At 39.7% G+C, this 13,797-nt stretch overlaps 1 protein-coding gene across 2 annotated transcripts in view; it reads right to left on the reverse strand.

Moving 5' to 3' along the window:
* EGFLAM (EGF like, fibronectin type III and laminin G domains) overlaps positions 1-13,797 on the reverse strand; it is a 70,935-nt gene that overhangs the window by 37,443 nt on the left and 19,695 nt on the right. For both annotated transcript variants that reach the window (XM_027878700.1, XM_027878701.1), the window contains exons 4-7: positions 13,750-13,776; positions 9,270-9,387; positions 8,885-9,020; positions 2,268-2,434 (exon numbers count right to left, since the gene is read on the reverse strand). In XM_027878700.1, coding sequence (XP_027734501.1) covers positions 2,268-2,434; positions 8,885-9,020; positions 9,270-9,387; positions 13,750-13,776 — 448 coding nt within the window. The remainder of the gene's footprint in view (positions 1-2,267; positions 2,435-8,884; positions 9,021-9,269; positions 9,388-13,749; positions 13,777-13,797) is intronic.

The following is a 13,797-nucleotide window of genomic DNA, read 5'->3' on the forward strand; positions in this document are numbered from 1 at the left end:
ACATTATCACCTCAGCTACACTCCTTCCAGAAAGCCATAGAATTTGTTTCTAAAGGCATGCATCCTCCAACACTTTTGAACACCATTCCTCGCTCTGCAAAAAAGCTAGTTATTGTGAGGACAGGTATCCAGAAGGTGACAGACGCTTTCATGTGGTTATACAGAGTTTTTAAGCCTATTTTCAAAATCCACCCTCTAAACCTAGAGCAGAATGACAAAGGAACAACATTTGTATTTGCCAAAGGGCCAAGAGTTTGCCAAAGTAGCCCCAAGTACAAGTGCCCTGATGCAAGGCTGGAGCACATCACAGAGATGACACGGACCTGCGCTGCAGGAGCTCTGAACTCTCATGAGGGTGTCTGCCCAAGCCCTGCCAGCCCCTTAGTGCAGGGAGATCAACCTTTCAGCCTCTGTAGCACCCATGTGCCTGCCTTGGACAGCCACAGAATTTTTAAGCCCATTCAGAGAAAAGTGAAATATGCATAATACATTGACTTTTCAGACCTGATCCAGGCCAAGAGAACCAAACTCATGTCCCCTATGAACCTCTTCAGAAATCAATGATTATACACACTGGATGTGAATTTGATTCCAAGTTCTAATGACAGAAATCCATGCTTCTGCAGAACAGGCAGTTTCCAAAGGCAAAGCGCCTTCTCTGGATTACTGCAGTATATTAAGCATAGCATGAAGAGGATCCCACCCTTATTAACAGAGCTAAACAATTTATCTTTTCTGAACAAAGAATGCAGCCACTTACATCCAAAGATAAACAAAACACCAAGGAGCACACGTGCCTGAGGCAGCAGGAGCTGATCCTGGAGGATCCAGGGAAGGAGAAGCCCTGGAATACACTGCACCTTCAGAGTTTTCACAAACATTTACTTCAGAATTTAAACTTATGAGTTCAGCAGCCCTAGAAAACCATATGCAAACTGTTTAAGTGACTGAATTTATGACAGAGGAATAAAAAGAATGGAAACTACCTTAAAAGAGTCAGTGAAAACAAGGATTCCAAGACAGGGAGGCAATTTTGAAATAAATCCTTAGAGGGTCAAACTTGTGGATCACTAAGCGTGTTGTCTCTGCATTTCTGCAGTATGCAAAATCTTCCTGCAGAGCTCACAGTCCTACCTAAATATTAGCTGCTCATTTTCTGCTAGTTATTTAAAGTTGATTTGCAGTTGAGAGGGGGAGAAAAGAAAAAAAGTTTGTTTTTCTGCTCTTTTTTAAAGTTCATTAATCTTCTCAAATTTTATTCAGGCATTTTCTTGTATGGTATTCCATTCCCTATAAATGCCTTCAAAACTGGAACTTAAAAGTACTGATATACTTTTTTATATAAGAAGTTTGAAACACTAAGCCTAGACAGTCCCCAGAGCTTGCCAGCTTTGGCTCCCTTTCCTCCATTGCTTCTCTTTCTGGTATTAGGTTTTCTGCTGTTAGAAAGAAGTGATTTTGCATGATTCCCAACACCCTCTGCCTTGCCTTGGTTGGAATCCTTGCATACAAGCTATGACTTTGGGTGCAATGAGGAGCAACAGCCCCTCAAAGGCAGTCCACAGAGACACCATCACTGGCACAGACTTGTATGCCAAGAAAGGTCATCAGCAGCTGGACTCACACTTACTGCAATGTGCATGGCCTACACTGCTACATAAATGTAAACATAACAGTTCAAAAGTTGGAATTTTGGTATGTTTGAATGCATTTTCACCTAATATTTTTCCTATGCACTTCTGATCAGAAAGGAACATTTACTTCCTTATGTAATTATTTTCATGATTGTGCTTAATCACTTTGGAGTCTTACTCCCTAGAAAACAGTTCAGGTTTGATCCAGTCTTTCTGAGTTGCTGAAATTATAAATGTAATATATAAGGTTCAGTTTCAAAGAACAGAAAACAAGATGAACAATAGACTTGTCTCTCTCATTTCTCCCTATGATATTCGCTTTTCAGTTCTGCATGATACCAGCACAAAAGTCAGTAAGTAGTGATTCAAAAATATCTGGTAATGACCTCCAAAACAGAGAAGTGGCATGAGAGCACTGCTGCCTGACTCTTTTCAAATCTCTGTAGCTTGACTTTCACAAGGTGCTGCAAGCTCCTCAGAAGGGACCGAAAATGGTGTCAGAATGGGGGTGCCTGTGCTCATACAGCAACTCTTTCCATCAGCAGACCTTCACAAATGACCCCAGATACAATTTATTTGCAGTTATACTTTATTTTTATATAGCTGTAATTGCAAAATGCTAGTTTTACTCACTGAACGTTCGGATGATGTCGCTCGGTGCACTGGCAGGGCTTGATCCATAGGAGTTCGCTGCTCGGACAGCAAACTGATACTTGGTGTTTGGGAGAAGTCCCTTGAGAACCATGGACTCCATCTGGATCTGCTCTCTTATTACCGTCCAGTTGCTGTCAAGGTCTGGCCTTGAGGATCAAACAAAGACCAGATCATAAATAATTAAAGCTCGCTGTACAAATTAACTGCCTTTAAACTTTCCTGGAAAAAACACCAAAAAAATGAGATAGAAGTCTACAAAGTCATCACTGAAACCTTCACTCTTAAAGAATCAAACTGTGCAAACAACCATTACTAAGCTGTGAAGCCTCTGATATCAAAACTGGGCAATCATACAAATTCAATATTCAGATTTTGCTTATAAAGCCAAGGAAGTTATTTAAAGAACCGATTGACAAATCCAGGTCCGTTTATCTGTTTTGTGGATTTTGGGTTCATGGTTTTCAAGTGGGAGTCTATTACATGCATCTGCATTATACTACCTGTGGGCTATATAAAGCAATACTTTGCAATAGGGGGAAAGATCCTGCTTTATTTCTAAGAGCTTGTGCTCTAATGCCAGTAACTCACTTCAGACATATACAAGCAGTAGCAAGATGAGAATCTAATATTTTATCCCCCAGGTAATCAGGTTAATCCTCTCACACACAGCAAAATCTGGATACAAAGTCTTCTCTTCGGGGGAAAAAAAAAAAAAAAAAAAAAACAAAGAATCAGTAAAAACAAAAAACACAAAACCACACCAAAGCAAAAAAAAAAAAAAAAACAAACACCCCAATCAACCACAAAGAGATCCCAAAACACACAGAACAATCATGCAGAGAACATGGCCTGTATTTTGCAACAGCTATGTCTGCCTTTGGACAATGCCTGGTTAACTCCTGATTCATACTGGAAGCCAGATGCCAATAATAGCTTCTTTAAGTGCCATTATAATTCATCTGAAACCAGTATCACCATTCACATGGCAGTTTGGTATCAAAAGTTCTATGTTCGTACACAGAGGGACATCAGAAAGGGGTGGGCTACTTTGAAAGAGTATTCTGATGCTTTCACACCATTTTCACTCTCTAAAAGTGGCCTCTTCTTATCAAAGAGAGAATAGGATGAGAAGCGAAACAAATACAAACATGACAAAAATACAAACATTCACTCTAGGCCACCCAAAATATTGAAATTAAAGTTTATGAAAGTAAAATAGGAACAGAAATGGCTTTCAGAGAAAATTATTTCAGTGTCCTTGTTATATTTATGACAGGAAGTAACCTCCGAGTGCTCCCTGAATCTACCAGTGTTTATACAGGACTAGGTGCAAATGTCTCCAACAGTCTGTGAATGAAAATTGTAGCACAAGGCAAGCATTTTGTATTTGTTTATTTTCAACTGGAAGGAAATGCCAAAGTTAATGTATGTTTTCTTTTACTGGTCAACACAAGATTTATTGATCACTGAGGTTCCATTGCTTTGTACCAACTTGCAAACGCAGTCGAAAAGCAACAACTCCCAGCTGCTTGGCTCCTGCAGTGGTACATAAGACACAAGTCTTTCATTGTCTTACTAAAAATAAAAATAAAATCAGACAAATGCACAAGATGTAATGATGGCTAAACAGACTATCTTAAGTCACCCTCCACCACCATTTCCTGGTTGACAGTAGAGCATTTATTTTGGCAACTCTTCCATTGCTTCCCTCCTCTGAGCTTTTGATGCCTGGGCCAAAATGAAAATATATAGTGTTTTCCAAATGAAAACTGTTAACATCGCTTCCTTCCACAGGCTCGCTTAGTAGTGTTTTCAATTTTCCTGTACACATCCTTTTTTGGCTCCAATTCTCATTCAAGGAATTCCTGCTAGCTCAAGAGCTGCCTCATGGCCACTTTTAAACAGACTTTGCTGATGTCTGGGCCCAAATGGAAACAGACACCTCTGAAGAAGGGACACAAAGAACGCATTGCACTCTACAAAGATTCAGGAGATAACACAAACACAGGCTAGCCTTCAAATACGCTGTCTCTCGCAACATTTCCTTCTGCACAAGTTTATAACAATGGAAATTACACACAAAAACGTGTAAGCATCTGCAGCTAAAGGAAAGGGAAAGAGGGAGATTTATCACTTGACCTTTGCTACTTCTCCAGAACGTTCCCTGTGCGAACAAATTGGTACAAGATGAAAACATGGCAAACAGATGGGAAGAGGAAACAACAAACTCAGCTGGTGACTTATCCATGGCCAGCCAGTTCCCGGGTTCCCTAAGATGGGAACATTATGTTGAAAATTGTCTCCATGGCTCTATTTTTTTTTTTTTTTTTTTTTGGTGTCAAATTTAATTTTGTTGTCAACTTTTACACTAGAAGGGTTCATTTTGATACCACTTTTCCTACCTTACTGCAGCAGTACATTCCTCTGCACAGGATCTCTCTGCCTGTGTCTCAGATCTTGCAGGGCGGTTCCAGAGGTTGTAACTGTGCATGGGGAAATCAGGCAACTTCCATGGACACAGTCTGCTCTTGAAGCTACAGCCATGCATCTCCAGTGCATAAATGCCATGCAGAAAGAATCTTGCCAGTGACCAAGTCACACTGTTTTTGAGATAATAAATGCATGGCTAAAGTCAAGAGGACTGAACGGGGAAAAACCAAGGGCAGAATTCCCATGCCATATTTACCCAAAATATTTGAATTATTGCTTTATGTTGTAACTTGGAGAATGACTCGGCCTAAGAAAGGAAACCTTTCTGATACAGAGAATAGCAATTTTCTGCTCACTTGAACTTCCTTTTAAAATCACCTGGAAATGATTTAGGAGTGAAGCACCTGCTAGCGATCCAATCTTTATAATGTTTTTTAGTGTTTTTCTCTGCTGTATTTATACTCAAGTGGCAAATTCGTCTCTACAAACATTTTTAAAAATATTCCTACAAACAATAAATACAATGACAAGTAGAATACATTCTCATTCATTATAGAAAAAATTTCCTCTTGAATATATCACACTATATGATATTATTTTCATTAATTATTGCTATTTAACATTATTGACACTTTCTACAAAATATATCAACCCAAATGCCAGGAAAGGAAAACTCACTCTCTTGTTAGATATTACTCTGATGCTGTCTAATGTTGTCGAGCACTTCCACCCTAATTTCTACATCTTTCTCTCCTCTTTCTTCATTAATTAACTTTTCAAGTATTTAACCTTCACAGGTAGTGAGGTAAATTTTGAGATATGCCTGTTTCATGCAATAAATGGGAGAAAAGTATTAAAGGTATTTCCCTTGGACAGTGGGAGGTATCTCCCTGGTCAGATCTGCTGTTCCAGGTTCCTTGCAAACAAAAGCAAACAATGACTGCCTGGTTCAGTGAAGTACCAGGGACAGACAGTTCAACAGGAAATGGATTCAGGGATAGATATTTTTTTGGTGGGGGGAGAGAAGGAAGACTTCAAACTGATCAAGAAATGTGCACACAAGATTATGCTGAATCTGCTCCACCCTAACATCTGAATACTGACAAATCTCCCAGTTTTATCAGTTCATTGCAGCAGAAGTGTCATGTCACCATCAAGACACTGAAAAATTTGCTTGGCATGCCAAGATTAATATTGAAAGATTTTGATTTCATCTACATACCAACAAGATGAAAAGAAAGTGACCTAATCATTTTAGGGGATACATTGCTGAAACACTTGTGGTTCTGTAGCTGCTATGTGAATATAAAAATCTAGGTAAGTTAGTCACCAATTTTAAAAGATTGGGTAGGCATTCAACAGATTAAAAATTTGAGTATTTGGAGTATTTGAGTGAAAATATCCAAGGTATTTTGAGGATTAATTGTTTATAGTGTCTTTAGGAAAAACACCCAAACCCATATGCTGAAGTCTAGGGTATCACTTTAAAGGCTTTCATAAAAATGCCATTTGTCATAAAATATTTCTCACCATTAGCCAACAGAATATTTACATTGCACCTATCAACTTTTACAGACACTGTTAGCTGTTTTGGGTTTAAAACATTCTGTTACACATTTCTTGTGAATGATAAGGTGAGCATCGAGTCCTACAGTCTCCCTCCTGATTTTCAGCATTTAGACAAGCTGGGGGTGTAGTCTCCTTTAATTAGTCCTACCTGCAGCCCTCCACTGCCAATAGTGAACCAAAAGAGTCCTAAGGGAAGACCATGCAAAGTGCCTAAATAAACCACCAAATTTAGACCCGGAGTGGATCCTGGTATCTGAAAACAATTAATGCATTGAATTTTCATGAGGTTTTAACCCCTGGTATCACAGCTGAGAAACTGAAAAGAGTGTTTTCTACCAACACATTTTTTCTAGGGTTCAAGTCATAAAGTTAGTTCTGTGGAGGCAGAAATTATTTCAACAACGTCATACTTTCTAGACATTTGTGCTGCACCCAAGAGAAATTACGGATTTGAATAAGAAAGTCATTAACTTTGCAAAAGCACAGCATAATGTTGTATTCCTTTGACATAGGAGGACTTAATTCTAAATTTACTTGAACTGATTTGTTTTAGTTTTATATTGGCTTAATTTAACTGCTTTAAGTCATGGTCATACATTTTATAGTAATTTAAACTATATGCAGTAAAAGACAATGAAACTTAAAGTTAAATGTTTACCTCTAACTGCCATTAGGGCTTATGGCTCACTGAACTTTCTCCAAATATATAATTAAGCTTCCAAGTCTAAGAGAGCATAATCCCAAAATTAACAAATGCACTTCCAACTGAGCTTTAAACCTCAAACTAAACAGTGTAATCAAAACATTGTGCTGTTAGCAAATTCTTTCCCGAAGTCTAAAACCAACGAAACAGTGAAATTTCAATCACTCGCATCTTTAGACCCAAACAGTGAAGGCAACTTTCCATTCCCTGGCTGAACAAAACCATTCAAGGATACATTTTCAATGTGTCAGATGGAGATGATGGTGCCCACTTCTTCTTCCATTAGCAGGCTCTTGGTGCCATGAAGGAGTGTACATAAACCTCCAGGCTTCACTTTCCAGTAAAAGCACAGAGCCTGTAGAAGTGCAGTCAATCAGAACTCAACAAAATCCCTTCCCCATCCACTGAGTAAATGAGAGAGGTGGACAGAGAACAAGAGGCTCAGATAAAAATTGTGTTCAAAAAATAGATATTGGAGACATTTTATGGTGATTCTACAGCAGAAAATGCACAAGGGAGATAAGCATCTTCAGCCCCCACGTCCTGCCTCGCAGTGCAATGAACACTGGACAGCTTCCCACTACATAATGGGACATTCTGATCCAAAAAGTACTTCAGTTCACAAGTAGGTTTTCAGCCTGGGAATTCTCTTTGTTATGTCTATATCTTCTAGATTGCAACCATACTTTAAGCACTTTGAAAATCAATAGATGTTCCTGTCTGTTCAAAGAATAACAACAATTCTTTTTCAAAAATTACTCTGCTTTCCTGAAGAACAATTTTTTTCACCTTTACAGGTCAGAGTAGTTGAAGAAACAGTTTTCTCTTCTTATCCAGGAACCTCAACTAAAACCTGTCATCAAGTATTCACCCAAAGGATTAAACTTCCAAAGGCTGAATTTTGAATTCACTGTAAGAGTAAACGTAAGAGCAAGTAAATGAAAATAAACAGCTTTGTATGCACATATGAACTCACAAAAGCATATGGACAGTCAAGTACAAATACTTGTTTGTGCTTGCAGATACAATCACCTTATATAAGCAACTTGACTGGCAAATTTTCACAGTTCAGTCCTATTGCTGCAAACTTTAGAGGGTTCAACATAAACACACACACACACACACATACACACAAGAAAGCCCCTAAACTCCCCTTTCCCCCCAACCCTAAACAGAGAGACCAACATTTCATGTAAATTTGATTAGCATTAGCATAACAAAGCAAGTCTACACCCTGCAAGCACAAAACCCAAATGACTTTGTGTTCAAGAGGTGTCTGTACCTGGTGCTGGGTAATATGGTCTAGTGGTTTATGGGCAGCACTGGGTTGACCATTGGACTAGATAATTCTGAAGGTCTCTTCCAGCTGTGACAATTCTACAATTTTATAACTTTTGACAGGTAAAACTGCCTAACATACTGAATTTACAATCCTTGGATTATTTCCTATAGCAGCACAGGGGACTCTTGGCCCAGGGGAACTGCTCTGCCACACACTCCTTTCTCAGCATGGTTTAACAGCATTTGATGACAGGAGAAACTTAAAACTTTGTTCACCAAATCCAGTATTACAGGGAAAAGACCAAATCAGACCTTATTTTTCTTCAATCAGAAAAAAACAACTTAACAGTGATTTTATAATGAATTGGATTGTTTCTGGTTTTGTCTTAAAATTTTCATGGTAATTCAACACATACTGAGGGGAGAACAAAGTGCACTACACACAGTAAGTAAATAAGTTATGAAAAGGATCTATATGCAATTAATTAGTGCAGTTTAGGTTAAAATCAAAAACAACCAACAACAACAACAACACAAAAAAGCAAACAAAAACATAAACGAAAACTAATGTAATACACAAACAATGAAATTCAAACTCCACTGGCAAACTTGCCTGATAAATTCCACCATGTAGTACTGGATGGGAGAACTTCCTTCACTCACTCCAGGCTTCCAGGACAATGCAACCTCTGAATCAGAAACTACCACGATCTGGGGCTGGTAGGGTGGCGCAGGGGGCATACACTTATCTAAGCCAGAAGTGCAAAGGAGTAGTATTAGAGAAGCAGCTGGGCTACTACACACAGCAACCCAACTCCCACAGACCCAGGAATCAAATTCATAGGCTTCTCTTCTCACTTGTTGTCCACTTAAAACCCCATATTTGTGTAAAAATAACAGCAAAATATTACAATACTGCACATGACAGAGATTTAGGTGTGAGTGTTACACACGTGTATCTTTCCAGTTTTGCAACAGAGCCCTGTACCAAGCATTACCTTGGGATAAAGTTGTCACCTCTCTGGGCATGCTGGGTCGTCCTTTTCCTGCCCAGCCATATGCTCCAACGCTAACGCGGTGTGGAGTGCCTGGCTTCAGGTCACCAATGATAACATCCTGCCAGAGTCAAGAGAAGACAAGTACAGTGTGAAAGCTCTCCATTGTAACTGGGGACAGGGCTGTGAGCTGGGATTCGAGGATCTTACAGGTCATTTTCCATGTAATCTCCTAGGAAGACTGTCCCTAGCCCAGAACAACTCAGAAACAACAAACACAAACAGCACCACGTGTTTCCTCTCAAGCTGCAGCTTTGCCCCAGGGGAATCCATAGGGATGACCTGGACCCATTTCTCAGCAGAACTCATAAAGTCGCAAATCGTTTGCATTCACTATGCATTTTTTTCATTGGTGAAGTCAAAGGCGCATACTGTTCTCTCCCTTGAACCAACTGCTCGTATTTGGTATCAGTTTGGTGCATTTTCTCTCTCTCTTTTTTTTTTCCCTCTTTTTGGTTGTTTTTATTCTTGTTTTAAGTTCATAGGCCATAAAAGCTCCTGAGAATGAAGCATCTGTTGCAGTGTGAACTGATGATCTTTAATTTCTCACAGAGCAGAGCCCCATCCCTCTCACAGTTTTACGAGCTCAGCTATCAGCCTTGACCTGAAGTGAGCATTTCCCTTATTTGTCCTTCTGCCATAAACACAGAAAGATTAACACACAGACAACCAGTGTAAGGGAGGTGATGCTCAGCTCCATGTGAAGACCTTGTGCTGATGAATACTGTCCAGAGGAGTCAGCTCAAATCTCCCAGAAATTAAAAAATGTCACCAAAACATTACATTTGATCACTGGCTGCTGAATATGCCATGGATCAGCCTCAGACACTAGATCTGATCTTCAGTGGAGCATGTGTACATGTGTACAGAAATTCAGTATTCTTTAACTGCAGCCTACCTGTAGTTTCTATTTTAATCCCAGATTTAGGAATTTCGACAGCATATACAACTAAACAGAAACGTAAGGTTTTACACCACAGGTTGCTCTTGTTAGTGAGAAAAAAAAAAAAAAAAGGTCTCAAAAAAAAAAGTTAAAAAATGTTTTACAGAGATTTTTCTTCCAGTTTTCATTCTCTGGTATTAAAAACATTAGTCACAGTACATCTGAAAATGCAGAGATCTCCTTTTCTCTTCATGCTGGAACAGACTTTACATCTGCATTTCCAGTTGCAGTAAAATAGTAAACAATCCTAAAATTTTATTAACTGCTAAATTTCCTTATGATGGTCTTTTGGAAAAAACTCTCTGTCTCTATCCTTTAGGGAACTTATGTTATTACTACAACATTGTTCGGCAACACCCTGCCATCTGTCATTCCTCTGGCTGCGGTTTTGGAGCTCTAAAACTGATTTCCTATTAACATGGACCACCTGACCATTATCCTGTTTTTCCGTCATTCACCCTTGATCTGCTTGAATGATCTAGATGAATCTGAGAGAGATGATAGCAATGCTGGAAAAGTAACTGTCCAAGGAGAGATAGCAAGGACACTCACTCCGAAAGATCAGTCTGGGTCTTTCAGTCTCAGAGCTGAAGGGACTTATATCTTTTAAAACGGGATCTGAGGAGCCAGTTGCTGAAAACCCAGCACCTCCTCCTAGTGACAACATCAGTGACCCTGCTCCTGCTTTTCTATCTTCCATGCCATACATACTGACTGTCTGTATTTAAACTGTGCACATTTGTTCCTGTCAGTATTCCTCTTCCATTCTTCTGAGAAAAAAAATCCTTCATTATTTGACTTATTGTCTTCACACTATTTAGGAACTTGTTCCCCGCAGAGTGTTGGATATTCATGTACTTGCCTCATGTTATTACCTCCAGGCTCAAGTCTACAATAAACTAAACAGAAGAAATCTCACTGAGCATATGGCCAACCAAGATCAAGGTCCTAATATCTACTTAGGTATTTAGGTTCAACATATGTACCCTCGAAACCTCAGCAAGGTGCACTCATGCCTTAGACATGTGGCTACCTGCCTCCTAGCAACATCCTCTCCATGAACACAGCTCTCAGGCATACAGTGCTTATCCATGAGACCAAGTGTCTTTTAATCTCCAAGAATCAGGGCATCAGTGAATAACTAAAGATTCAGGACACCATAAAGCTACTCTGACCTGTAGCAATCTCAGGGAATACCCACTTGTGCCAGAACATTTGGAAATCAAATCCTGGGGAAGAAACACATTTCCTTGTACCCCATTGTCCAGCCTGTGTGTACATATTTCATCTCTTTTTTTACTTGCATTTAGAAGATGGGTCTTAAAACTGAAATCCAAGTTTTCTCCCCCTCAGAAGAGACAGAGTGGCCTCACAGATAATGAATTTAGGTAGTATACAGAAGAGTTAACTTGCCATCATTTTTGTAATCTTTCCTTGACTCAGATTGCCTCTATATTTTGAAGCATGATACCCCAAACTGGACATTACATTGCTGATGAGGCTTCACTAATCACCATCCCCACTGTCTTGTCTTACACAACACTCTTGCAAAAACCCTAAAAAATGGCATTTGATATCTCATTACAATTTCATACCACTGAATGAAGTGAAGCAATGTGATGCCTTTTCTGTGGTAGGGGAGTCAACTGCACATAGAATAACCCATATATCCCTTCCTGCCCAGCCACACAGCTTGCCCTCCCTCCAAGTGTGTTGAAACTGTTTGTGAGGCTGTGCAGTAAGCTGCCTCACAGAAACCAGGATTACAAATTATTTTCCAAAGAAAGTCTGTTTTCTGTTTTCTTTTAATTCAAAAAACCATCAAACCCTTAACTACAGCACAGCTGCAGGAACTGAGCTGGGTTTAATGACACTGTATTCCCTGACGACAATTCCTTCCCTGCACTACTGGTCTCAGCTGGTCACTTCCCATTTTGTCCTGGTGTGTTTAGTAATTTGACAGAGAGAACTGTTGCTACCCGTGCCCAACCTAAAACATCCCACCTTTAAAGTTTACTAATTTTTATTGATTTTTCTTCTTTTTTAACTACTTGTGCTCAGGTTGCCAAATGTCATGCCCAGTTATAACAATCACTTTACTAAATAGTACTGCATCTGCATTTCTCCTGGCTGCTGTCACTTGCATGTTCTCTATTTCACAATGACACAGTATAGCTATAACACATTATCTGCTTGCTAACACACAGGCACGTGCACACACATATGCACAGAAACTGGCAGTGCAAATCACCCCTTGCTATGACCATCTGGCACGATACAGAGAAGAAAGCAGCAGGGCTGTACCCAGCACCAGGAGAGGAGGCTTAGTGATGGAAACATGAACTATGCAGACTTAACCACAAGACTATTGCAGATTTCTGTTGAGATTCGTATGAATATAACAGAAAGCATTTCAGTGAGAACACCACTTCCTGAGGATTAATGACAGCTGGAAGCTGATTAATCCCAGTCAGTCATACTTCTCCACAAGTACCCCTCAGAAGTGTTATTTTTATCAAGCAGAAAAAAAGGGCCCAGCATGGAACTTCAGCTCTGAAATGCCACAATCCAGACTCATCTCAGCAAGGACTGAACCAGATAGTCCTGGTTCAAGTGCATCCCAAGGTCTCATCCTGACATCAGCCTCCTACAGTCAACCAAACTTCCCTTAATTCCGACCATGAAAACGGTGCAAGATCCACCAACTTCATGAGATTTCTCCATTCCTATAGCAGCTCTCAGAAACCAAAAATTTGCAAGAGGCTGTTGATGTTAGGGATTTCCACTAAACACCGAAACTGCTGCCCTTATCCAATCCAAGCCCCAGCACTTCTTGCTTGTTTCCCCCTCACAATAAACCCAGCCTGTTTACTGCTAACAGGAATTAGCCTGGATGGAGTGCCGGATTGGAAATAATCAATCTGATGGATTCACCAGCTGCAAAGCCATTAAGAGAGTTAGTATTTATTTCGAATTTGTTTTATACCAGTAGCTGCTCTCCCACTCCTTCCTCCTGGGCATTGCATGGCTGGCCTCTTCCTGAGCTCCTCCTCCTTCTCGGTTCGTGCTGGACTGGCTCATATTTTTCCCTCTCCATCTCCTCTCCAAGTGCCAGACTTTGTTCTTCCCTTTTACTGTGTGTCTGATTACTCAGCTGTCCCCATCATGTCTAAGTACTCGCTGCCTGGATATATCACCTTCTTTACATGAATTTACTCCAGCAAAAAAAAGAAAATCATAAATACCTCTGATAAATAAGAAAAAGCTTTATCCATTGGTAAAAAGGGAGCTACTTTTCCTCTGGATTTTGAGCTTTTGCTATTATTTGTATTATTTTGTCCATGAAAGATTTAAGTGCTAACTATAATCAGCATCTGAGATAAAATTTTGAGCATGAATTTGTGGGAAGACCAGGTCAGGAACATTCAATTCCATTTTAAATCACAGCTGTGACCAAGTCTCATGAGAAGCAATACTTACAAAAATTGCTTGTCCTTCCAGTTGACCCTGGGAAAAAGCAAAACAGGA

Source organism: Empidonax traillii, unplaced genomic scaffold (genome assembly GCF_003031625.1).
Source record: "Empidonax traillii isolate 1590-97213 ecotype Southwest subspecies unplaced genomic scaffold, ASM303162v1 scaffold44:size1908036, whole genome shotgun sequence".
In the NCBI taxonomy this organism is placed as follows: domain Eukaryota; kingdom Metazoa; phylum Chordata; class Aves; order Passeriformes; family Tyrannidae; genus Empidonax; species Empidonax traillii.